Here is a 27,506-nt window from a genome sequence, read left to right as displayed (position 1 = left end):
TGATCCTTTATAGCAGACTCCAAAAATGAAGCTGCCTACACACCAAAATCAGATCAGCAGAGTTGGGGAGGGGGGAGGGATTAGCAGGGCTGGAGAAGTAGAGTTATCTGAGTTCCCCTTTGCACGTGCTTACAGGGCTTTGCTTTTCCTGGGTCAGTGAAGGACGAGTGGGTGAACCCTCCCTGAGTTCACAGGATTTAAAGGGATGGGAGAAAAAGAAGAGTAAAGGCAATATGCTCATTGCCAGGGATGTGAGAATGGTCCTTTCCCAACCTTCCTTCAGCCACTCCAACCAGGCCTCCCCTCTGCTATCCCCAGCAAAAAAATGAATAGTGATCCCCTCAAGCACATTAACAGTGAATAGCAACACTCAATATAAACCAAATTATTCAAAATCCAATTATTTTAAAGGCACATTTAAGCCTGCTAAGGAAGTTTGTTCTCTTTTCTACATCATTCAGTAGCAAGGATCCTGTCCTGGAAAGGTTTATGCACTAGTTCATCTTCATTTACAGTAAAAGCAGCTTCAGCAAAGCAATGACAGGGTTCAGATAGTGCATGAGGTCAGCCTAGTGACTACAACATCATAGCTTTTGTTAGGAAACCTAGCACTACCAGGGGAAAGGAGAGCAATCACTTCAGACACACAGGTAACTTGACCCCGCATCACACAGAGAAAGGAACAGATTTGGTAAACAAGACCAAGATGGTCTGAAGCTACTCTGAGCTTGTAAGGCATAGCTGAGCAGAAGCCAGAACCAGAAATAATCCTAAACATCATCAGAAGCTTTTGTTGTTCTATAAAAATTTACTTTCCAAACATACTGTACTTAAAATGTAAATGTTAATTACAACTTATGGTATGACTTCAAGTATGTGTGTATTTGACATTTCAGTTATTCTGGTACCACATGCTAAAATCTTCACATACAACAGCATATTGCTGTGTGTAGGTGTGTATCATCCATATTTTTCCCTCTCCCCCCAACTCAATTGATTGATTGTATTTCACCTCGAAATTTCATCTTTATAAAGCAAGTAAGCATAATGTAACTGTCATTTCTTCATCTGGTATTTAATTGATACAACTACATGTATGCAGTGAAAAAGAAAATGGAACTGTGTAACAAGAAGTCCAGAACCATGTCCTTTGATAGCAATTCCAGAAAAAGGTACATTTTTGCAAATGTGGATGCAGTGGAAAAATAAAACTATACAGGAGTCCCACCAGCACTTACTTATAAAACCTTCTGGTACAGCACTTATGTGCTGTATGTGTCCTTCATAATTCACTTGTTGCAAAATGGCCACGTTCAATAGACAGCTACAGAAAATGCAGTAATAATTTATATAATATTCTGGTAGTTGCTCATTCAAAACACAAATAAATGCAAAGGAAATGGTAATTTGATCCATGCCATAGTTATTTTTGGAGCTAAAGCTTTCAAGTGATGATATTGAAGCTGAAAGCATCTCTTTTAGACACTCTTGTGGACTAAGTAGAGCGAATTGCAAGTATCTCAGGGATATTAGGAAAGACAAGAGCAGGAAAACAAAATAAAGTTGTTCCTGATATTTTTGCCATGATGTTTCCATGACAAATGTTATGCAGCCTGGCTAAGACTGGAAGAACAAGTTTGCTTTGTGATACCATTGTTTTATGAAGGCAAAAGTACTTCTATTTGAAATTTGTCTTTTAGGAATCACTGCTGTATTTTCCTCAATAGCCATTACAGACTGAAATTAACAGCCTTGAAAAAAATCCCAACAGAACAAAACAACAGGAAAAACATTTATTATCTGCAATCATTATGAAACCCACATTCTCCCCCCATCATTTTATGAAAAGTAAATCTCAATACCTTTCATAAAGAGTTGGGATCTCAGTACCTCTGAGCCAAAATATAACACCTCTCTGAGATGATTGTTGCACTTTTGAACAGTCAACATCAAAACAAAGCTCAGGAACTGGAAATTAAAATTTTTAACTATCAACTTGGCCTATACCCCAAATTAAAAAAAAACAAACCAACAAATAGCCCCTTACAAGTGACTTGTGTCTATCTGACAAAATGCACCTAGAGACACAAAGCGAATAGAGAGAAAGACACCTCTCTGAAGACAGTTATATACAAACTTCAGGCTTATTTGTGCACTGGGAACTTAAAAATCTGGAAGATGCTCAAAACTCTGGCTTTATGGAACTTTGTCAGCTGCAGACAAGAAGATATATATGCTGCAGATAAAATTTTCATACTATTTATCTCAGCAACAGAAAGAGGGGTATATGTTTACATTCGAACCTTGACCCAGTTCCCAAGATCTGGAAAGAAGTTTGCGAAATCATTAGGGATATAATTAACTTTAAGTACTCGTTGAACCTGAAGGTCATCAGAAGGGTGGCAAGCACAAGGCAAGGCAGGCAATGGGCCACTCAATTCATTCAGTTCCTTAAAAATTGCTTACTCGGCTCATTGGAGACTCACTAGTGGAAAGCAAGAGGTCCCCTTCAGACTAGTCAGAAGGCTGGATGGTCTCTAACTCCTAAAATGTGAGGTGTGGGACCCTCTTAAATAAATATGTTCAGTCTGGCCTGCCAGGGAAACATGGCTTAACTGCTAGCAGGGGCACCAATGAATGGCACAACTGGTCTCCCAACAGCTTTTAACTAATTGCTAATTTCAGCTAAACCCAGCTTGCTTTTTTTTTTTTTAAATCCATAGATGGTGGAGTTCAAATTAATTTCAGGAGTGTCTTTAACTGAAGGATAATAGGGAGCCATAGACAGGAAAAGTGTCACTATGTTCATGCAGCGGTACAAGCTGCGACTTGAAGAAACAATGAAAAAAAATGTCTGTCCCGCAGTCCCCAGGATGGGAAAAAAATCAACCTAATTAAAAACTTTGACATTTTTGGAATATGCACTTTAATTGCCTTCTTTTAAAATGCTTTTCAGAACTAATTCACTGATTGTTTTCCAAAGTATCGACACATTTTTAAGTGTACATCTTTGTAAATCATTCAAATTAATAAAAGTCATCCATAACAAATCAAACTACTGGACTTTGGAGAGACATTCAACAAACAAAAAAATAGAAGATCTTAACATTGCTGGTTTTTTTAATGTTGAAATACACTAAGACTGTAACACCCAATCTCTCTCAGACCTTCTATTGGTTTGGGTGTCTGGGTCTAGTTCTTTAAATACTTTCTCACTGCAGAGAAGTGTTGGAATTTAAAATTTAAGTTAAACTATATAGTTATTAATTCAGCCAGAAGTAGAGATGCTACCTCAAGCTCCCAAGGCCTTCTCAAAAGTGGTCTTGGTTCGGGTCTGGTTTTGGTTTTTTGGTTGTTGGTAGGTTGGGCTTTTTTGTTTTGTTTTGTTTTTACATTTGCAGCCAAAATAGTACTTAAAGGCCAGGCAAATGCAGATATATCTACCTGCACATACCACACATAAAGAGATAAAATTACAGCTTCTATGCAATTCTTGTCTTTTTAAGAATGTTTAACATATTAAAGAAGGGCCTAGCCTTTTTTCTTTCTGAAAATAAATCTTAAGTAATATAATCCTGAAGCAAATACAATGGCACTCAAGTAACACTGCACTAAATTTTATAGTGCTCACATGCCCTGTGTGGGCAGGTTTCAAGGCAAATGTACAGCTGGATGAATCCAAGCAAAGCGCCATTCCTCAAACACTCTCCGTGCAGCCTCACACCATCATGCTCATTATTAAAAACCACATTATTCAAAACCCATCTAAATGTAATGGTAAAAAGTCACAATTTCACGACTTTTGGAATATATATTGTAAATATTATGCACTTGGTAGAGAGCGTTAGGCTGTGTGCAGCACAGGCCTGGTGGCTGGCAGGTCTCACAAGGCAGGAGGAGGCCTGGCTGCCTGGGCAAGGGGCACCCCACACAGCTCCCTGCTCTGCACAACCTCCCCACCCTCTTCTACAGAGAAGAGCCTACAGATAATTTCCCTTGTCCTCCTTTCTCCACAGCTGAGACACTTCTGCAGTTGTCTTTTCTCCTGAATCTACGATTTACAGAAGAAAATGAAGGCTCCGTGTTCAATACTGGAAGCACTGCAGTACAAATTTGATTGGGCCAAGAACACTGTCTCCTGCATGGCTTTAAGATCGATGCAGAATAAATCAAACAGCTCGAAAAACAATGAAGTCAAACTCAGAGGCACTCTGCAAAATGCCGTCCCACGCTGCCAGTCGCTGCTGTGCCTCAACCTTCTGGCTCTCAACATTTAGAGCTGAATGCAGACTGACATAAGACGACAGGCTTCTGTGGTGGCATTTAAATTAAAATCAAATCATTATAAAACTCAGGCACTTTCCAGAAGATTCTCACTCACGCCCTTCTCCCTTGGAAAAAAAATTAAATGCTGTAGCACTTTCTAAACAGGAATGCTCCCCCTGTGAGCACCAGCCAGCAGCTACACAAAATGTCAAGTTAAATAAGGTCAAATAGGATCATTTGGTGAAACTAGATAATTGAAACTAGATTATTGCTCCTGAAATACATAAGCGATGATTTTAAGACAGTTGACATCAACAAGAGATTTGAGGTGAATGTATGATTTCTTTCTGCAGAACACAAAAGCAAGATTTCAGACAGCCAGAGATGTTAAAAAAAAAAAAAGTTGAGAAACTAACAGCCAAATTATTTTAAGCAAAGGGGAAGAGATATTTCTTTTCAGTTTTCACCAGTGTAATCCAGATTTCAGTATATGGGTTTTTCTAAACTATGGACCAGTTTGAAAAGACTTTTTTCTATCCTTCAATATGCAGGAGGTTCCTCCAGACAACAGCAAATCCAGGCTGTGACTCACGCCCGTGAAGCTGTTATGAAAAGCATCCTGGACAGACACACATCTTTGCTTCAAACTGTCAAATACACCTAGAGCTACCAAAGTACTGTGCCACAGAGATCAGGAAATGAAATAATCCCCTACTCCAAAAAGCACTTTCTGTCAATTCTAAATACTGTACCTATATGAAAAATATGTTTATGAAGCCAACACTGAGCTCTGCACAGAGCTGTCTGCCCCGAGCCTCCACCGCAGCTTGCACACCCAAGGAAGCGCAGTGACTTAGAAGCACATCTGTTTTCCTTCTCAGTACACAGGAGTATAGAAGAAACAGTGTAGATAACAGTATCTGGTTAATCTTAGTCCTCCCATGTTCCAAGAAACTTCTGAAAAAAGCCAGCAATAAGCTCTAGAAGTATTTATACCTAGGCAGCCACCTAAACATTAACGGGGCAAAGATGGAACAGGAAAAATTCTTCTTTGCCAAATCTCAAAAGCAACTAATCTTACTGTATCCATATAGAGCAAAGACATAGAAGTGGCCAGGTAATGTTTAGGTGAAAGCAAACAGTAACTAAGAAGAGGAAAGTAGGAAATGTGAAGAAAGCTATACAAGGAAACATATGCTATAACCTATTTACAAAATGAAAAAAAAAAAAAAGAAAAAAGATGACTACACGGAGCCTGGTAATGCTAGGATGAATACAGGGCAAAAAACTCAGCAGGAAAGAAATAAAGTGAAACAAAAAGTATTTTCAAAATGCACATCAAATGTTAATTTCACTTTGCACTTTGTGAACAAGTGTTTTTCTCCTTTACTTTTAAGTCTATAGTGCAAAACTATAATTGAGTTTGAAAAATATCTTGTTGCAGCTGCAGAGGAGTACATACAGTAACTCTAGCTCATGCCAGTCTTGGTGCTCAGAATGCTTTCCTGTAATATGTCTCCAGGAATTTGTGGTGATTTACAAAGTGTCACCACAGTGAATACATGGGATTGAGTTATACTGGTGGAAAAGAAGAGGTAACTACAGCACCCAGGCAGAAAAGGAGGAAGGAAAACCATGCTGCTGCCCACCTTCCTCAGCTAATTCCTCACCAAAAGGCAACCACACCACTAGCTCACCGTCTGTCCCTCTTGCTTCATGCCAGGAGTAGCATTGCTATATTTGGCTATAGCAGCATCACAAATTCTGATTTTTAACTGCTGCTTTCTATTTCAGTGGAGGTTACCAGTATGGCCCTAACTTAGCAAGCTTGTTTTCCTCCAACAGTCACGTGTTGGTATTTATATCAGAAAAGTTTAAACTAAGATCATTTTTTACTGTGCTAAAACTGATACCTGCATAGACATAATCACTACATCACAGAACTTGTCTGTAGTTATATTGTGCAATGATGTAGTGACCAAATCTTTCCACTAAGCAACATTACTATCACAGTGCAGTTTTCAGCATCATCCAGCAGTACTGAACTCAGCCTGACCCCTTGTGAGGTATCAGCAATCTGCAATTCATAGCAGTTGCTTACCTGTCTAGTCCAATCTGAACTTCCTTCAGGACACATTTTTTTCCAAAAGAAACTCTTTATGCAGATTTGGTAAGCAGTACCACATCTGCAATCAAGAGGTTTCATGCAATTCCTTTCCGTTTTTTCCTGTTATACCTACTGCTTATGGGAAAAAAAACTACATTTTTGTCTCTTAGTACCTGAATTGTATCCAAATAACTAACTCTCATCAACTCACAGCAGGCTTATGTCTCTAGAGATACCACACTATATTTACATGGATTCCAGAAGAATTCAAGCAGCTTTTATCCTGCCTCAGTCAGGGATCAGACTAGAAAAATACACAGATTAGGATCATTTGCACCAAAATGACGCATTTTACAATATCCAACAAAAGACACAGCTGTAAGGAAGGATAAGTAGGTCGTAAGTTGCTTTAGTGTCATTAGAAAGTCTACTGTATGTGGCAGAATAGGGTCAAACTCACAATAGAGAAAAGTGCTCAAGTAAAAGCTGAAAGAAAATGAAAACAGACATGCAGAAGTGACAATCTACACCGTACCCATGTTTTCTCCTAGCAAACAACACTCAAAACCAACTTTACTGTGAATAATTTTGTATCAGTTAATCAAATAAATACTATATTTGATATTTAATGTCACTAACAATTCCATAGATTCCACAGTTTGAGAAGAATCTATCAGCACTCCTCTCTAAAACACTGCTTTTAGTTGCTGAGGCCCTCGCAGGCGACTGTATGCTGTATTTATCAAGCTCTTGCTCAATTTAAAACCTAGTTGCTCATCTGTCTAGAGCTGCTCTCCCATGTACCAGTCACACCTAGGAAATAGGAGTTGATTGGTGGCAACAGGCAGTTACAAGCCATCATCCAGGGAGGACCTCACATGTCACGTTTCTCAGGAGTCTACCTGAGCTCCCAGGCTTCTGTATGCATCACTCTTCACAGCTCTTCTCTTCCGTATGTATCATGTTCAACTGCAGGATTCACAAGTAAGGTATCTACTCTAACTTGTTCTCAGGATACCAGTAAAAACAACCCTCTGTGATAAACAAGCAAGATATTTCCTATGCACCTAACTTCTTAAAGCAATCTTTTTTAAGACACGAGCTGCACTTTTGAATTCTTTTTCAGCCAAAAATCAGAATATGCTGAGCTTTACACTGGGCATCAGCCCCCTGAATTTTCCTTAGATCCAACGGACTGCTGGAGCATGTTAAATAAAAGAGATACTTCCCACTAAAATCCTGTGTTCCTGAAGAAGGCATCTCTGAACCTGAAAATCTAGATTTACCTTCAGAAGAACAAAACACTTACAAACATTTAGGGTTACAAGTGGAGATGCACACAGTGAACTGACCTGAAGAAGGCAACTATGGTGCACAGGCTGTGCATCCTAGAGTGACCAGCTCTCCTAGACTGCCTCAGTTGAACAAACAGGTATCAAACCAGTTAGGTCCTATGATTTCCTCTAACCAATCAACCACATCTCACTGTGTATTCCTGCCAGCTGTTTTTTATCCAAACATCAGATCACAGCTACACAGTAGAAAAGATTAAACTCTACCATATAATGACCTGAATTTAAAAAGGGTGTTTCACCATCAACCTAAACACATTAATTATTCTTTGGACCTACTTACATGCAGCAAAAACATGTTGCAAACAGTACACTGCCACAGCACATCTTTATAAAAGAAAATGCCAAGTGATATCAGCTCACTGGTCTTCTCCCAAGTTTCTACATTATTTCCTCTAATAGAATTTAGATTTATCCTCACCAATATCTAACAGAAGTTTGTTGGAGGAACAACTTTTACGTTGCTGATAAATGAGGACTACACTTTGATTTTGAGGGGCCGTGGGGGGAGTGACTACCATATTGGTGTATTTTCTTTCCCATTAAAATTTTTTCCAATCTGGTCTTCCAAAAAGAAACAAGGCAGCAAATAGAAATGAATTAACTGAAACAATCTTCCAAAGCTTGCAGTGACATTTTCACAGCTCTCAAAACAAACACTGCATCTTTACCACTGTCAACTTGTGAGAAAGTCAGTCATTCTTCTAGAAGTGCTGTTCTTTGTCTGGGAATAAATCTTCTTTCCCTGCCTTTATTTCCTCACATGGCTTCTGAAGTCCTCATTTCTGAGTAGGCTGTATCAAATTTCACCTTTGCTCCTTTTTCTTTTTAATTCCACTCCTCCAGTTAAAATTTCCTTCTGTCACTTAAAGTGACATCTTGAATCCTGACAAAAAAGTTCATCTCTAACTAAATCCTGTATCAGTTTGCATAATCAGTTTGCACGTAGTGTACATCCGACCAACTTCACCTTGTCATCTGCAAATCCAAACTTCTGATTATCCTCCAAAGATCCATTTCTGAATGCATCCCTAATAACATCGCCTCATAGTCCCAGTCAGTTAAAACCATAACAAGGAACAAAGATAAAGGAGATGGAAGTCAACCCTGACATTTTTAGCAGTCTCCTCTGTCTAAAGAACATTTTGCTCTTTTAGTATTATAATGGGTTATGGCAAAAGAGTTCAGATTAAAAACACTCCAATAAATGACAGCTCTGGATGATCAAGTTATTAAAACTTACAAATGGATTAGAAACAACTGCTTTGAAATATATTTTGTGACACCACCATCCTCAGATATTGTGGAAGAATGCTGAACAGTACCAGCTGGTTCAGGCTCATGAGGGAGGAGACAAGAGAGGACTCTACCTCAGCACAGGCAACTCTCAGGAGCCAGGCTCCTGATCAGAGGTACAAGCTATGCCTGAAAAGCAGCCAATTTTTTTTTTCTTTTTAAATGCCCACATTATCTATGCCAACTGCTACTGGCAAGCCAGATCAGCTCACTGATCCAAGAGAGAATAAACCCTCCAAACCCCCTTAAGGCTAGTCTTAAGCTAATAGTTCCCACACTGTTGTGTGATCATTAGATAATGCAAGATGGGGTACCAAAGGAGAGAAGGGAATGACTGCCTGTTTCTGCAGCAGTCTCAAGTGAGATCACATTTCACATATTGTGAAACTGCACCACATTTACTTTACTGGCTGTTGCCAGATGAGTACTGGTCCTGTCCTTGTGTCACAGGCAGGAATCCCACCCAACACCCACAGCAGTCCCCACAAGGCAATCAGAGCTGTAAGTAAACCACCTATCACTGAACATCTATGTATTCAACTACAGGTTTGCAGGACTGTCACTCCTCCATAGGTTCACTCATTTAGTCTTAATGGGCTGTTGCTAAAATAAGGAGATCCTGGGACAATGGCTTGCTGAGGCTGCAGCCATCTCTTTGGGCTGGGTTCACTTTCAGGTGCCTGTGGTCTGGAAAAACAGATGGGTGTCAGCAGCGGGGCAGTGGCTACCACAGACTCACAGACCGGTTTGGGTCGGAAGGGACCTCAAAGATCATCTAGTCCCAATCCTCTGCCATGGACAGGGACACCCTCCACTAGATAAGATTGCTCAAAGCCCCACTGAACCTGGCCTTGAACGGATGGGTGGGAGGGGTGTGTGTGTGGGGTCCATCTACATCTACAGCTGAGGTAACCACAACCTCTCTGGGCAGTCCGGCTCCTGTGCCTCACCACCCTCACAGTAAATAATTTCTTCCTAATATCTAATCTAAATCTACCCTTTTTCAGTTTAAACCCATTACCCCATGTCCTATCATAACCTGCCCCTATAAACACTCCCTCTGCAGATATCTTGTAGGCCCCTTTGGGTACTGGAAGGCTGCTCTAAAGGTGTCCCTGGAGCCTTCTCTTCTCCAGGCTGAACAACCCTCACTCTCTCAGCCTGTCTTCACAGCAGAGGCTACTCCAGACCTCTGATCATGACAAACTTTTTAAAGTCCTCTTCAAATATTAGGAGAAGGAGATGCAACATAGGAAACTGGGCAGGAAAGAAAGTAGGTGAGCTGGGTTTTACAGCAGCAGATTTGGACAGTCTCCTCCTTTCTTCCTCAGTGAAATGACTGAGGATGCTCTAAACTTAAAAAGTTATTCTAACTGTAACCATATGCTCCAGCCCTCAAAACCTGTAAAATGAAGAAGGTATACTTTAAAACTGTGCTAAGTCTTAGGGTCTGTATGTGTAACTTCGTGTACTAAACATTCCTCCAAAACATAAAAGCAACAATACATCCTACTAAACACCTAGTCCATCTCCAAAAGCCAGCACAGCTTCAAGAATAATAATTAAAAAAGAAAAGATGGGGCAAATACATACTACTTTTCTTGTAGTAACTTTCCAGTCTCCAACTCCTTTCACTGATTTTCTGAACCAGGTCCCATTTGTATGGATGTATTCTGCATTTGTACTTTTTTACACATCTACCCTCCATGGAATTCTCATCCCTTTAACTCAGGAGAAATTTTAGCACCTACAGTAACGTTTGGCAAACTTACTTAGATGTAGCACTCACTGTACGAAGGTATAAAATCCCTGTTCTTCCCTCAGGAGACATCTCCCTCCTCCTCATTTATTTTGCACAAAAGTGTAACTGTCACAGACTTCTAAGTTACTTTTGAAAAATGTTCTGTGTTGAAAGGTGCACCTTCTTTCATTCTGGGGAAAATGAAAAAGGATTCATATTTAAGTAATAAAACTGTATTGCAGCCTTTATGTACTTGAAAAAAGCTTCAAAATACATCAACTATGCGCTCACAACTAGGCATGGTACAAAGTCCACAAGAGAATCGATTTTTAACATAAACTCTAATTCTTGAACAAAAAAGAAATTTCTACCACTTCAGAATTATTTTACATTAATCTGGTACGACACAAAGCAGAGAGAAATAAAAAAGCATTTTAAAATTCTGTTTCCTAAATGCTACTTTACACTATTTTTCCTCCTCTATTAACATTTTGTTTTGCAGGAAATTGTTTATTCCCTGAGACTGAAATAATATGTAAGCTTTTAAACTGTAAAAGAGATCTGTCAGAGAAAAAAAAAATCATTATATACACCCATATACTTCTACAATACTTAAAAAAGGTAAATTTAAGGGTCCTACCCATTAAATATAGCCTTAAAAAATGAACACAAAATTTCTGTCAAAGTCCTCCCGCATTAAAGTTTCTTTCCACATAACTATAATTTTTCAAAGCATTTACTGCTGACTTTTTAATTCATACTCATTGGAGGGAAAAAGGCTCCTTTGTGTAAAGCTTTCTGCATGTAAAAAAAAATGGAGAAGAACAGAAAAAGAGAACAAGCTATACAAAATCCACCTGTTTTGGCCATTTTAAAGAATTTTAATTTAAAAGACGTTCATATTACAATTACTTGTAAGCTAATTCACGTGACCATAAACTAGATGAACAGTAACTTAAGTAGGCAATACCAAAATTAAACTATTCAAAGACTCTCCAGTAAGCTGAGGCACTGCCAGCATTTACAGATCTCAGAAAGAGCAACAGAAACCAAAGGCACAGTTGCCCTCCATGGCAGTTTTGGTTTTTATGGCACAAGCTCCATCTGCAACCAACTGACACTTGGCCTCTCACTACACTATGTTCTCGTGCTGCATTTCACCTGAAGCAGGTTTCTACAAGACTCACATTTCTCAAAGTGGAAGATGCATGTTTTAAGAGGAGAAAAAACACATATTGAAGAGAAGGCAGTTGTTCCAAGCAGTAGAAAACTGAAATGGGACAGGAGAAACTGCTGGGAGAAGATGCCAGAGGAGTGGTGAACAGGGTGACAGGGATTACACCTGCAATGAGAAGCCCATTGGCTGAAAGCACAGTTTGGGAAAACAAAATTAAAATCCCAGTGAGTGGGGGCCATGGCTCAAATTTACTCAGCCCATTAACAGTTAGCATGGGACCAGCATCAAAGCATGGCTGAAGTTGTGGTTCTCCAAGATATCCAGAGATTTTTTGGAGAAGTTCCCTACCAGCTACATACCCTGTACTTCTCCCAGGTCACCCATACACGGGTGCACTCACTTGGGAACACCTGAGGTAGCAGCAGGTGCTACTGTACAAGAACGTGTGCCTGAGAGTGAGAGAGACAGAGATACTGAGTCCCTGCATTGATCAGATGGGCAGGCACCATCCTGTATTAAGCCAGAGTGATTTTCAGTTGTTCCCATTTATGGGGTAATAGGAATTGGGTGTTAGTAGCCAATGGATGGAACACAAAGGAAGAACAGTTGAACTGTTAGATTGTTTCTGTACTGATTCAATTACAAAACCAGCCTGAGCAGAAACCTTTCTCACTCTATGAGGAAGCACATTTACTGCACCAAATATGATCCAACAGAATTCAAATGAGCAACAAGAGAAGAAAGCCTATGATAAAGACTGTGATATGATGTTTATGATGATTTCTTTATTTTAATTGTAAAAGCAGAACCAAGGTTCTACATCCTACTGATGGATATGCAAACTCTGACACACCCTATCAAGCTCAACATGAACCAACAGAGTGTGGTTGCAGCCCAGAAAACCAGATGTATCCTGAGCTGCATAAAAAGCAGTGTGGCCTGCAGGTCAAGGGAGGTGGTTCCACCCTTCCACTCTGCTCTCATGACACCCCACCTGGAGTTCTGCTCTGGGGTCCCCAAATTAAGAAGGACACGTGCTGCTGAAGCAAGTCCAGAGGTGGACCACTAAGATGATCAGAGGGCTGGAGCACCTCTCCTGCAAAGATAGGCTGAGAGAGATGAGCTTGTTCAGCCTGGAAAAGACGAGGGAGACCTTATTGCAGCCCTAGGGACCTACAGAAAACCTGGAGATGGACTGTTTACAAGGGCACATACTGACAGGACAAAGAGTGATGGGTTTAAACAGAAGGAAGAAAGATTTAAATTAGATATTAGGAAGAAATTCTTTAACATGAGGGTGGTGAGGCACCAGCACAGGTTGCCCAGAGAAGCTGTGGCTGCCCCCTCCCTGGCAGTGTTCAAGACCAAGTTGGATGGGGCTTTGGGAAACCCGGTCTAGGGGAGGGTGTCCCTGCCCATGGCAGGGGCTTGGAATTAGATGGGCTTTGATGTCCCTTCCAACCCAAAACAGTCTGTGATTCTAAGTTGTCAGTTATATTTCATAGACTTTAATCCTAGTGATGAATCATGCACAAGTTATCATGCAATGTTATAACTTCTTTCCCCCTCTTTTAAGCCTAGAAAATGACACATGAAGAATATTAAGGTTGAAAGATGAACACAGTCAACATACAGAGGACATACTTAGTGTTAGAAGTCCCCAAATGGTATTTTAAACATAGAAATACATCTCATACAGAATATATCTCTATCTCCTAGCTCTCTGGCTTTCTTAGAAATAATTTTAGGTTTTGAGACATCAAAACTGGAAATAAGGAGAGTATGCTATCATGTCATGTTTTTATTATGTATTTAGAAAATATAAGCATTCAAAAAAATCCATAAATTAACTATATTTGCATATTTGGAAGATTTCACAGATTCTGCTGTTTCAAGAGAAATATGTTCCAGCTCTTCACATCTGAATGAAGCCCTATGAAGACTCAAGACAGCAGCAGAGAAAGCAGAAACGGATTTCTGAATTTCCAATTTGAGAAGCTTTATAAAGCTGTGCAACAGGCAGTTCCACAGGAGGAGGAGAAAGGGAAGCACAGGTCAGACCCTCCCCAGCCCTTCATTAAAGTTAGGAAACACCGGAAGCCACTCCCTCTCTTCTCCCTGTTGCACCTTAAAAGAAAACAGGAAATAAACGGAAGATGTTCCGTTCAAAACTGCTAGTCTGTATCATACAGGAGAGAAAGATGACAGGCTACTAGCTGTAATCTTTTCAGAACTATATAAACTCTGTAACTTAAATTAAAAGCTCCCTTCCATGAACCAGGATACGTATCAGATTCAGCCACAGGTGCAGACAGTCTCACGCTTCTCTAAAAGCTGCATCCTCCCTAAAGCAGATGGTGGACCCTACATGTACTACGGGCCAAATAAATATCAAATGTCTAACCTCTGGTAATTTATTTTATCATCATTTTGTCTTCCTCCAAGTTTTGCCTCAGCTGCAAATTCTGCTGTCAGTTTTGCAAATCGTTTGAAGCTAAGCCTCTGGAGTTTGAAGAAAATATAAACTCTGTGGGCCTCACCAGATATAAATATTGCTCTGTTCAGGTCAGGTTACCCTTCTCAGCTGTATGTGGAAATTTGTTTCAACAGCTTGTCTTCAAAACTCCTTGCACCTTAAAAACACTGCTCTTCCAACAGCTTATATGGCCCACATTCCACAGGACTGTATTCCAATAATATAGAAAACACGCAGACAGGTCCTGTCCCAGTCTGACAGAACAAAAACCAGATGGCAGTCTTCAGCAATGTCACAGATTTCAGATACTCAAGTCAATAGTGAAAAACTCTCATGTGGACAAGGGACCTCTTTCTTCCTTGAGCATATGTTAGGTTGCAATGCCAAACCAGAACATTTATTCAATTTTTTCCTACCATGGAAAAAAGGCAGGTGTTTTACCTCCACTAAACTGAAGAAAGGCTTGTATTACCTCAGTTTGGAGGGAAATTCTTGTCATAGTATAACCAGCAAGTAAACACTTAAAAGCATGCATGCAAGGGAGATTACAGTATCAAACATCAGCACAGTGTAGAAAGGCAGATTACAGCAGTTAGCAGTCACACAGTGTCCCAGTTATAAAAAGGATATACAAAGCACTTCACTCTATGAACACCAAAAAAAAATATTACCCCAGTAAAAACAACATACAAGAGTTTCCAGAAGCTTTCCTGTCCCTCAAGATTCAAGCAATTAAATCTGTCAAACCCGCAGAACATCAATAAACGATCCCCTCGACTTACAATTTCCACCTCTTGCTGCTGTAATTGGTACAGTAACATAAGATATCACTGTTAGATTTGGAGTCTCACTCTGGATCAGACATCGCACTGAGTTTAGTGGAATTAATGACGTTTGTGTTTACCCCAAGGGTCTTTAGAAGGACACTGTTATCTTCTTTACTACAAGAGCAGTGTGCTGAAAAAAATGCCATGCCTTCTGTCATGGACAACCGCTGGAAATGCTTGATTTCAGCATATCCTTCAGTGGTCCTCAACAGGCTTCAAGAAGAACAACAAAACCACCTATGGAATTTAGTACTGAGTAAGCTTTAACTAATACCACAATGGGCATCTAACTTCAACTCTAAGACTTTGATCCAAAGCCAAAATAATTAGCAGAAGTCACCATTTTATTCCACACCTGAAAAATAAAAGTTTTTGGAATGTAAATACAACTACAAAATTCATCTCCTACACACAGACTTCTCTTCAGACTACTAGTAAAATGTAAATTTGCACTTTGCCTCCATGCCTCTGCCCATAACAGCCTTTCTGTAAAAAAAAAAAAAGGAAAACCCATCTGACAGTCATGAACAGTCTTAAATGTTTACATCTTACAGCTACCTAAGATACAATGTAGGAAAGCTAGAAAGAGAAGATGCAATGCACAAGGTCACGCATATAACATGCTTTACATCAATAGACAATATAAAAGCATTCTCTCTCACTACACATCCCAGAGGCAACTAAAAAGACAATTTATGAATGCTATCTGCTTCTAATGCCCCTCTAGCAATGTTTTAGCAAAATACATGTATTTCAAAAATAGAGGAAAATGTCTTACTCTGCTATATCAAGATATCCACAGGAAGCAGCTGCATGTAGAGGTATCCAGCCTTCATTATCTGGTTGATTAATATTTGCTCCATTTTCCACCAGAAATTTCACCATATCTACGTTATCATCTATACAAGCCTATAAAGAAAGAAAGATTTAAGAAATAAGTTCACGTTAAAGCCGTTCTACAATACTGTGCATTTTTAAGCAACGTCTTCAGGACAAAAGGTAAGTATTTTCAGGTCTGATTAAGGAGTGGGGTTTATTTGTTGAGGTTTGACAGCAAGACAGGAAGAATTTGAGAGAAAGCAGCAGGTGTTACAGATTTGTAAAAAAAAAGCCCATCTTAAATAAACAAATTGAAACAGAGTTTAACAAAGCCAACAAATATGATTTCCTCAGGTAAATTTGTTCTGGGTTTTTTGAGAAGCCATTTGAAATCCCCACTGCAACCTTGTTCTCTCCAGCACAAAGCAGATCCCTTTCTAAAGCCCCGAGGCCCTCACTGCATCCCAGGCCCAGCTCAGTCACTCAAGTGGGTATTACCATTGAAAAATCCCAGCTACACCACCAAGTACACAATTGTTGTGACCAAGAGATGGGGAAAATAATACCATGACACGGTTTTAATTATAATGCAGTTGAGACTGAGAAGTATGAAAGGGGTGCTACGTCCCACTTCAACACCCCCCTGCTGTTTTCTACTGCAGAGTATTCTATACCACCACACATCTTTTAACAGTCTATTAATCACTGTTGTTTATAAACTTACTTGAGTATTAACCTGGCACACTGCAAAAATATTATCAATTGTGCACATCACTTAATTAGCAAGCAAACAGCGTTGCCCAGATGCAGAACTATTGCTGATCTCCATCTTCACTGGCTCCTATTTTGCCTTTCTTCTCTGCGTTTGAGTATTTTTCTCACAGGGTGCTCAGTGAGTTTTCTTGCCAACTTCCATACTGCTGCCCTTAAAAGGGCAGAGCAACCGAGAGAAAAGTCCCTCTGCATTTCAGGACTGCAAGGACTGGAAAACAACTAGACCCCACAAGACTGGTAATTATTTTTTCAGCTTAATAAATCAACAACACTACATAACCAGAAGGCTGAAATAAGAACTTTTACTGCTGGGCTCTTAAATCCTTCTTCATAATTATGCCTCTAATTAAATGCAATTAAGGTATAAATTTTAGTTTTCAGAATACTTCTACAGCAATAAAACCAGAAAACTAGATAGTGCTTTATCATGGCAAACCCCCTCAGATCTCCTTATTTAAGCAACTGTGCCTTCCAAGACGAATCCCAAAGCTTTCCTCCATTCCGTAATGCTGAGGCAGCAGCTACTCTGTGTGGGAGATGTGTTGCTGCCCCATTAAACCAGGCAAACAAAAACAGCAACAAATTATCCCTCTTTGACCCCATTTGCCACAGTTAGGTAGGAACTTAAGGCTTTGTTTAGAATGTAACGCGGAACTGTTTAAACAACCAGCGTCATCTGGACTTGTTCATCCATAAACCCGCAGCCAGACTGCGACTGGGCTGCAGCGCGCTGCTTGCGCCTTCAGTGAGAACCAAAAACACATTCCTCAGGGAAAACTTCTGCAAACCTTCCTACCTTTTCAGGTATTCTTGAAAGCTGTCTTCCTAAAGGATTTTTTTGAATTATCATTTTAGTCGTATCCATCATTAAAAGCAGCAGTTCTTTTAATAAAATAATTTATGAACATGCTCCAACAACAAAGACTACAAATGCTCCAACCATATCCTATTTCTTCCATTTATCATCAGTGTACAATTCCTATAAGCTAGTAACAAGCTCTGAGAGAAAAGAATCGTCTCTATTTGCAAGGCGTGTTCTTATTTAAATGAAAAGGAGCTAGATGCAAGACATCCTAACTCAGTTCAGGAGGAAAACAAACGCAAGAAACACAGATGTTTACTCTTACCAGAAACATTAACCTAGTCAGTATTTCACACATGCCATATATCCAGTTCTCCAGGATATACAATCTAATCTGCCAGACTATTGAGATCCTATGCATGTCATAACATTTCTTTAATATACATAAAATAAATTTATGTCAGAAAACTTTGATATTGTTTAAGTATTTTTAAATAGAAATCTTTTAATACTACATTTTAATATGCGGCATACTTCTATTTTGTAAATCTTTTAACATAATAATATGTTAAAAAAATAATAATCTGTGAAAAAAGGGTATCTTAAAATTTATTAGAATTATTAAAAAAAAAAAGACAGACCATCTGGTTGTGACACAACCCAACACAGAACAATTCTTGCCCATTTTTCAAGTATACATAAGAAAAACTGGCAAGACATACTCATAAAAATACTGTTGCTAAGTGAATCAAAAGCTTACATATGCAGCACATTAAAAGACATATGACTAAGTGGCTAAAAATATTTGACCAAATTTGGGCAGTTTATTGTGCCATACATGGCAAGAATCAGGAGAGCTCAAATACACTTCTCATGTATTATCAGAGATTGCACGTTCGTGACAAGCAAAGATAAACAACCTGTGAGATTATACATATTAGGATGATAAAAGAGTAACTATTAAGATAATAAAAGAATTTCCTTGCATATGCAAATAGGAGAGTACTGGCATTACCAGTGATCACATTTGGGAGGTTTAAATAGTGTTTCTCATAACTGTTTATACAATCTGAACAACTGTTCTAACAATTTTTTATGGCACAACGGGAGCCACAGAAGCCGGAGTTGATGAAATGGAAGACAGCTGTACAATTTGAAAAACACGACCTTTGAGTTTCTTTAAAGAGTACTACTTAAAAATGAGCCTTGTACATGAAATATTTTACAGAAAACCCATTGTGGTCTCCAAGAAAGTTATTGCCTTTCTTAAGATGAAGAAAGACAAATGCAATCGATCCTATTCCTGAAGAGTATGCATAACACATGCTATTTCTCCTTGTCTCCTTTTACTCCTTCACAGCCTCATGGGCAGGTGTCTGATGGACCCTACCGCTCTCAGCACTTTCCATATGAAAGACACCTGTGCCTATCAGCAGGAAGCCAAGAAACTAATGTTATAAAATAAATTTTATCTCATGTTTTTCCATTTCTACTCCGCTTGTCATTGCACTATCTTCATAGTCACTTCTAAAAGCAGTATTTATCAAGTGTCAGAAAGTGTTTCTGTTGTTAAAGACTGACGTCTCAACCCCAAAAGGATAGCTTGTCAGAACAGCATGATAAACTTAAAGCAACAGTCTCCACAAAGTCTGCCCTTCTAGACCTCAACCTGGAAGTTATTACAAAGGAAAAAGCAGCACACATGCAAGGCATAAGAAACAAGAGTTCCACTGAGGTTACGGTGACTCAAATAGATAAATCCCCACGATGACTTCTGTCCTAGTCTCTGCACAGAGGACAGATAAACACAGGCCTTCCTCTTCCAGGTCTGCTAGGATCCTTCCAGGATTAATCTTGGTTCTTGGTGTTTATTTCCCCATCCCCAGTTTCTCCCTCCACGGACCTTAATTCCCACCTAAAGCCTCAGTGAAACCACACGTTGCCCTAAAGCCCCTTCCAAGGCTTGCCAACCACTGTATCTGCAGAGCACACACACACCAGCCAGGTCCTGGGCCAAGCAGAAGATCATGGGAGCTGACGTTCCAAGATTCCCTTTGTCCCATGCATTGGTTCTGTCTCACAATCCCATTCCCAGCCTCCACAAACTGAAACTCCATTTCTACAAGAAGCACTCATTGCCCTGCCAAATTTGATGGAAGTTAGCCAATGGGCCCCAAACAGAACAACAGCTGGACAGTGCAATAATATAAACCTTGTTTCCTTTGGGAACTAATTTAGAAACTGGGCTAATTAGTCACAGAGGAAGCAAAACAAAGCAAAGTTGATAATACAAAGTCTGCTTACCTTTTCTGATAAGAACATAGATGAAATTTCAAAGGAAGTATATTAAGGCCCAGGAAAGAAAATCACTTTCTATTTGAACAACAACCTGAAACTTCGACTGCAAAGACCAGCAAAGATCAACAGCGCCCACAAACCAACCCTAGGTAGGTACAACTTGTTCTGGAAACAATATGCCTATATTAAGTGAAATGATGTTTTAAACTTTTACCAGAAATACTTCCTGATCACTACCAAAGGGCAGAACCAGATGCCTGCTGACTGTGCTGGGGGTTACCTGTATTCACCACAACTTTGTACCCCATTGCAAATGGCATGTCACCTAGCTGGCTCTGGTTACTATCAGGCGTTAAGTACACAGGTGAAGGGTAGATCTAAGTTAGTAAGTAACCTTGAAAATAGATAGCTTTAAAAAAAAAAGGGATGTGCTTGGTCCCTCAGTGAGCAACCACACAAAGAATTCAGCAGACAGTACTCCTCCCCAAAAGACAGGAAAAACAGGTTTTTTTTAAAAAAAAAACCAACAGAAATTTTATAGGAAAAGGAGGTGATCCACCAGCTAGACTACTGTCTCACACACATGCCACAAAGGTATACAGTTTGTTCCATATACCAGACTGCAATTCTTATTTTATTCAACAATAATGTAAGTCATGCCCACTAACGATGCTTTGATATTTTCTCCACTATTTTCTCCCCTATTTTCTAGAGATTAAAATCTTCTGTTTACTGTTATCTGAGCAGTATCCTGATCTTTTCCACAAACTCAGATACTTTGCCTATAATAGCAGAAAATAAACATTTTATAATTAACCTCTATAATCACATTTCATTTTTCCTTATTTACTCTTAGTATAGAAAGGAGTGAAAAATGTGAACATACATTTGAGGGATGCAACCAGCCAAACACCCATTCTGAATTCCTGTGGGAATGCTGAAAGCAAAAGAAACACCTCTCACTGTGGCCTGGAGAATAGTTTATCCATTCCTTTGATTTATGTAGTGAACCAAGTCCAGAGAGTCTAATGGAACTAAACAGGACAAACACCCTTGTTAACGTACCCAAGATTCAAATTAAGGGAGGACATCCACACCTAGCAGCAGAGCAGGTTAAAAGCGGTTCCTATTCTCTTCACCCTGAATTGCTTGTCCCCTCTGCCACCACATACCACACACCCTTATAGTTACGCCAACATACTTTGCTGAACTGTTTCTGAAGTTGATCAGAAAAGCAATCAGAATTTAAGTAAAATGAGAAAAGGATGGCAAAATTCTACTCTTTCCTTGGATTATATCAAAATATTTTTTATGTTCAAAGAAGCCTTGTTCAGAAATTCATCTTCATGTCCTAATTCCACTAACAGAGAAACAAAGGTCTGTTTTACTGTGAAATTTCAGCTATTACAAACCCTGTGTTAAAGCTTCTTATTTCAAACTGACACACTGCAAAGAACACGTTTCTAAATTTGCAACCATTTCTACTCCTCTCACTTAAATCTGCAACATGTTTTAGCCTACTTTCTCGTTTGTACAGACTTCCTGATGAAATCACATTCCTCACTCTGTCTACCTAGCTGTCCTTCCTCCCTCAGCAATTTCACCTGACACTGAGATAGGAGCAGAAGTTGCAGAGAATTAAATTCAGTACTTGTCAGGTAATGATACTTAGAGTTGTCTGAAGTAATGCTGCCACAGAGCAGTTTGCAGTGTGAACTCAACAATTACTGCTTCTGCCTGGGTCCTCTCGCTGGACCCCGGTGAGCTCCACACGGCCAGGCAATCCCCGAAGTTTGAACTCCTCCCTGTCTGAAATGCTTTGTGCCCTCCTGAGGACATCACAGTTCACTAGTCACGCTGTCTATGAACATCTGCTTGCCTATACTCTCCTTGGGAAAAAAAAGATTAAGCTTACATATGGCAATTCTTGATTTATTATTTTCTTTAAAAAAAACCACACAGAGAAGGTAATAAAAAGAAATTTGGTCTAAAGATCCAAGGCAAACTTGAGCAACACTGTCCACCTTCAGCAGCTCACATATTTATGCTCCACATTAATTAAGAAAGCAGCACAAACAAGTGAAGGGGCAGTAAGGCATACGAAACGAAAGCGTAAGCTGTATCTAACTTCCAAGCTACAGAGACTCAGCACTTACAGCCACCAGAACAAAGAAACAGTATTTTTCTGCACTTTAAATTTGTTCACAGGTCATTAATTCAATGGTTTCGTACAAAGTGTAACATCTTAGGAGTCTAATATTAGTAATGACAATGTCCCAAGACTCACTGAATATTTGGGAACACTTCCAGGATAAAGAGTAGCAAGAATGACAAAAAAACTAGGTCGTGAAATATTCATGTGAATTACACTTATTTACTGTTTAAAGAATGCTACAAAAGCATGTATTTTACATTTGCTATGTATTCTTTCTAAAATAATACATACAAGGTGGAAAGGCTACTGTATTTGTTCATGTTTACAGTAAGAAACAGGACAGCTTTGGTGTTGTAACAGAACTTCAGGCGCTAATCTAGTGTTACAAATGACAAATGTTGCTCAATTACAAAATTAAATATAATATTTCCACTGTTCATTTAGCCAAGTCACAGCTTCTATTTTTCAGTGATCTTGGGTAATGCTGGATAACTCCTAAACCAAAACCTAGTTCTAGGATTGAATAATCTGCCTTTTAAAAGCATGCTTACTAGTAAAACTGGAACATTTTACTATGCAAATATTCTTGATGAACAAGTAATACTACCCTTTTGCTACAGTAGTTGTTTGTAAATACTGTGTGTATGATGCACGTGCATGTTATTTTCAGTTAAGAATACTAAAAATCCTGGAGAGCTGTTTCATACGAACTGTGAACGTGAGAGTTGCCATATCCAGGAACTAGAATTAACAGATGATTTAAAGAGCATTTCATGGCTTCTGCAAGTTCCGGCAGTTTCAAGTTCATTGTTTGAGGAGGAACTTTTTCACAGTGAGGGTGGCAGAGCACTGGGACAGGCTGCCCAGAGAGGCTGTGGAGTCTCCTTCTCTGGAGACATTCAAAACCCTCCTGGATGCCTCCCTGTGTGATTTAGTCTAGGTGATCCTGCTCTGGCAGGGAGGTTGGACCAGATGATCTTTTGAGGTCCCTTCCAGCTCCTCACGTTCTGTGACTGTATTTCTCTCACCCCAGAATATGAGTCAATCTTGGAATACATCTCAGTATCAAACCCTTTCCTTCGCTGCAGGGCAGCAAACTTCTCCGGAGAAATTTCTTGGAAACATTTCAGCTCTAAGTGTAGAAAACGTGGATCCTTTTGGACACCTGCAAAAGCAGGTGGGCAACACACTTTCTCCTAAGGAGAAAACACCACTTGAGGCTGATGCAACGTTTCATGTCCATTCAAGTCTCATGGGGAAGGCATGCAGAGACTATTGAAACCAAGCACCCATTAACCATCATTACTTAATTTGAATGCTGCAGAGCTGTCAAACATTGGCAAAAATGGACAAATCATCCTTGAACTCAAACTTCTCTAGCTATTAATTCCACTTCACGTAAACACCTTGTCATATATGCACATCTCAATAGAAGTTGACTTACATTTTATTTCAGCTCCAAGAGGTGGATAAAACCAGGAGCTACGTGGAACTGGTAATTGTTCGGCACAAACATTCAGTAAGACCATAATGTAATTACTATATGACAACTTTCCCTTGTTTTCTCTGTTACACTGAACTACTAAATTAACTACTTGCCCTTAAGCTTTACTAGTTTGCAATTTATAGTTAAGCTTGTGAATTTAATTAAGGGCACAAGTCATGAAAAGCACTAAAAATCTATTGCTGTTGAGACTGCTCTGATCTACATGTTATAAAACTGATTTCATAGGGACTTTCCAATACTTAAACTGTAATGAATGCTTAATCATAGTTCTTAATCAGAACTGTAACAGAACACATATATTTAAATGGTTTTAGCGTGTTTCAAGAAGATAGAATTAATCTTGTCCTCTAACTGCTGAGATAAGTAAGAAGAGAGTTGGCCAGCGTGTTATTTACTATAACCAGAGATGCTAACATTCCTGTTAGCAATCCCAGTAATGGATCAAGATTCACTCTGACATACATTATATGGACAAAACAAGCCAGTCTGCTTTACTGTTTTTGCTTAAAAAAACCCAAACTAACAAGAACCAAACAAAAATACAACTATTCCAGGCTAGCTGGTATTACATGCAAATCTACTTTCAAATAAATATTTTTAGCTGCATGCAAATCTATTTTCAGATCACTTGAAAACTTATCTTACAAGCGACATCTCAAGTAAAACTACTATACTAAATGTTTAGTAGTAAATTTAAAAGGTACTGATTTACTTCAACTCCGAAAAATCTCAAGACAAACCTGCCAAAAAAAAAATTAAGTAGAAAAAGTCTGCCAAAAAAAAACAATCCTGGAAAAATGAGATGTCATGGAAAAAATTATTTTAGAAGAGATCAAACCCAACAACATTCAAAGACTGAAATACTGACACTGGAGGAGAACTATTTGCCTGAATACACTTTTTTCTCCTGGCTCAATATATTGAGATGAAGTTGGTGAAGATACCAGGAATGAAGGGGTCTATGAAGCAACCTTTATCTAAACTTCATACAAATGACATTCTCCCTTAAACTTATGGTATTACACATCGGAGAAACAACTTTAGCTCATCCTTCTGGTTTCTTTCAATTTAAAAACAAATCCGGTATAGTCTGTGGAACAACAGAACTTACTTTTAAATGTAGACCTGGGTTTCTTAGTCAGCTTTCTAACCAGACTGTAGGTGAAAGAGCATGAGCTTACAGGGTGACATGGAGAAATGGATTTCTGACTGACAGTGTGGTATTAGAGCTAGTATGATGTATGAATTCACAATCGGTCTTGAACCCTGAAGGCTTAGGCAGGCAGGTAAGTACAAATTACATAGGACAGATTGACATTTTAGCTACATGCTGTTGAAGCCTACATGATTTGTCCAACAGCACCAAACATGTGAATTTGAGAGTTGAACCCAAACCTGAATTCCAGGCTCATTCATTTCACAAATGGCTTTCTCACTCTTCTGGCCTCTGCCTTTGCAGTTTGCTTTGAGTAGTTTTCCTGGTCACATGACATATAAATACTAAATTTGAGAATGATAAGGCAGTGTCATATAGTATATGTATTTCTGTCCAGTCAAATTAAAGAACATGCCAAGCATATTTCAAATAATTAAATTATTTCACGAGCTAACATAAGCTGCTGTTGACATATGGGCAACTAATGACGTTCATGCGCCAAAGGAGCTTTTCAATTTCAAATACCTGACGTGGTGATACCCTCTGACACACGTTCTTAACCAAATTAATCACCTAGCAGAACACAAAGGCATCAAGAAAACTTACTAGAACAATCTGTTTGCATAAACAAACACGGCTGTTTACATTTACATTCCTTGTACTTAATTTCAACCGGATGTACTAATTTCCCCTTTTTTTTTCCCTCTGCTTCTGACTAACACCTCTATAGAGCTCTGGGTTCTCTGGAGAGGGAAACTGCACTGCCCTGGAAAAAAAGCAAACCTAAGCACATCTATCAGTGCTCTGCTGTGAACTCTTACAGGCCACATTAGTGATCTTCTTGTCAACTGACATTTAATCTTCTGCTTTAGCAGGATCTAGGGGAAGTTTTCATTGCTTTCTAATTTTAGCCAAGTGAAGTGGCAAAGTTGTGCAGAATAACAGTAATAACATTGAACTGAATAAAACCAGTGATAATCCTGAATCCCATCAAGGGAAAAACACCTGCATGTGTTGACAGAGCATAAAGAGCTAACCAAGACAGACTACCTGTGTGCTCACCTTCCTACTACACGTTATTACTGTTGACAGCAAAAAGCACTTTTAACTGAAGAAACCAAGACTACAGGTACAAAAAGGTTGGAAGACACTCAAACGTGCAACTACACACCTGCGAATGCTTCATGTTCATTTAGCACCTGCCATGTGTGTTTTTGTCCTCATCCTAAGACAATCTATTAAAAGTAAAAGCATATTTCAGTAAGCTGAAAATGCTGGTGTCATTCAGAGTTTTTCTCCTCCCTAAGTAGGAGAGTCTATGTAAATATACAACTAATTTGTATAAATTGACTCAGCAGAATAAAAAAGTACATGTGAAGTACGAATAATACATCAGTTATTTTTTATATATAAAATGTATATAAATCTAATATAATTATGTTGCACCTGGATGGAAATACAAATTAAATTACAAGTCAAAGTGACATTCTGAATTGCTTAAACATTACTAAAATTACCTCAAATGTGGTAAATATATTAATCAAAACTGCATTTTGTACACAAAACCAATTTAAGGTAGTACTACATATAAATACTTAGTTACATGTTTCCCATAATTTTCCATAAGGAAATAATATATTGCTACTCTTACTTTCTGTTCCAAGATTGGGAAAAGAAAAGCTATCCTTCTCTAATAAAAATTACAGTAGATTTATCAATTTATGATCAAATTCAGGATTCACTGAATTGACTAGATAAATTGGTAACCATTTTCAGCTCCTCAAAGATACTACTAAGTCTTGAAGTTGACTTAGGTTGCAAGTCAGCAGGTTACAAAATGAGAACAGAATATTCTGTCAGATTTTAGCCGAAAACCAAGGACTGTCTAAAAAACAAATAGTTTTAATGAAATTATGCAAAAGCAAATGAGCCAAGCTTCTTACAGTAAATATCAATCAGTTGCTCTTTCTTAAACCCATAACTTTTAATACAGATTTTGTCTGTTCAGAGAGTAACAAGGTGAGAAGCCCACTGGGTCAGACACCACCTTTACCATGTGTACCAGAAGGAACACCTCAATGCTGTTCCTCACGGCAGCCCCAGCTCTGAAGCTGGGCAACACAGTCATCTTGGGAAATCTCCAGGATAATCCTGTCAGCTTTTCAAACACTTAAAGACAGCACAGTATGTTTTGCATTCATCAGTAACATATATGCATTTTAACTTCACTCCAACAGGAAAAAAGTAATTCAAATTTTCCCAATGTCTCTAGTTTTCCCTTTTAGAAAAGACTGCGATACACGAATATATACATAGCAACATTTTAAAATAACTCCATTAATTTCTGACTTCAAAGTATAGTCAGCATAAAACCTAAAGAAACTGGGACCCAGTCTGCTTTCTGATGTGCCATAAATTGGAAGGAATTACTCAGGGAAGAACATGAAGTATAGAGAGCACTAAAAGATTCAGTGTCAAGTAATTTCCATACATATTTTGATATTCCATAGTGTAGGCATTCACACAGCATCACTTGGAACAACCTGTCCAAAGCCTTTTTTCTCATTCACTCTGCACAAAAAAAACCAGAAGTCACTTTGATCCCTAAACAACAAGGTACTTGCAACAGACAAAGGTCACCAAGATTCAAATAAATCCTCTGCAAGGATAAGATCAACACGCGCTACACCTAAAGCCAAAATTCAAATTGGACTAGGTACTTCAGGAATCCCTTCGAAGCTAAATGAGGGTGC

General features: G+C 38.9%; 1 protein-coding gene across 3 annotated transcripts in view; it reads right to left on the bottom strand.

Annotated features, from left to right (window-relative positions):
• PPP1R12A (protein phosphatase 1 regulatory subunit 12A) overlaps positions 1–27,506 on the bottom strand; it is a gene marked incomplete at its 5' end in the record, with an annotated part of 119,789 nt that overhangs the window by 58,411 nt on the left and 33,872 nt on the right. For all 3 annotated transcript variants that reach the window (XM_084279251.1, XM_084279250.1, XM_084279249.1), the window contains one exon: positions 16,021–16,151. In XM_084279251.1, the coding sequence (XP_084135377.1) occupies positions 16,021–16,151 (131 nt within the window). The remainder of the gene's footprint in view (positions 1–16,020; positions 16,152–27,506) is intronic.

Source organism: Gallinula chloropus (assembly GCF_964237585.1).
Source record: "Gallinula chloropus genome assembly, chromosome: 1".
NCBI lineage: Eukaryota > Metazoa > Chordata > Aves > Gruiformes > Rallidae > Gallinula > Gallinula chloropus.
The sequence above is the reverse complement of the archived record's forward strand: the minus strand, read 5'-3'. Positions and strand labels throughout refer to the sequence as shown.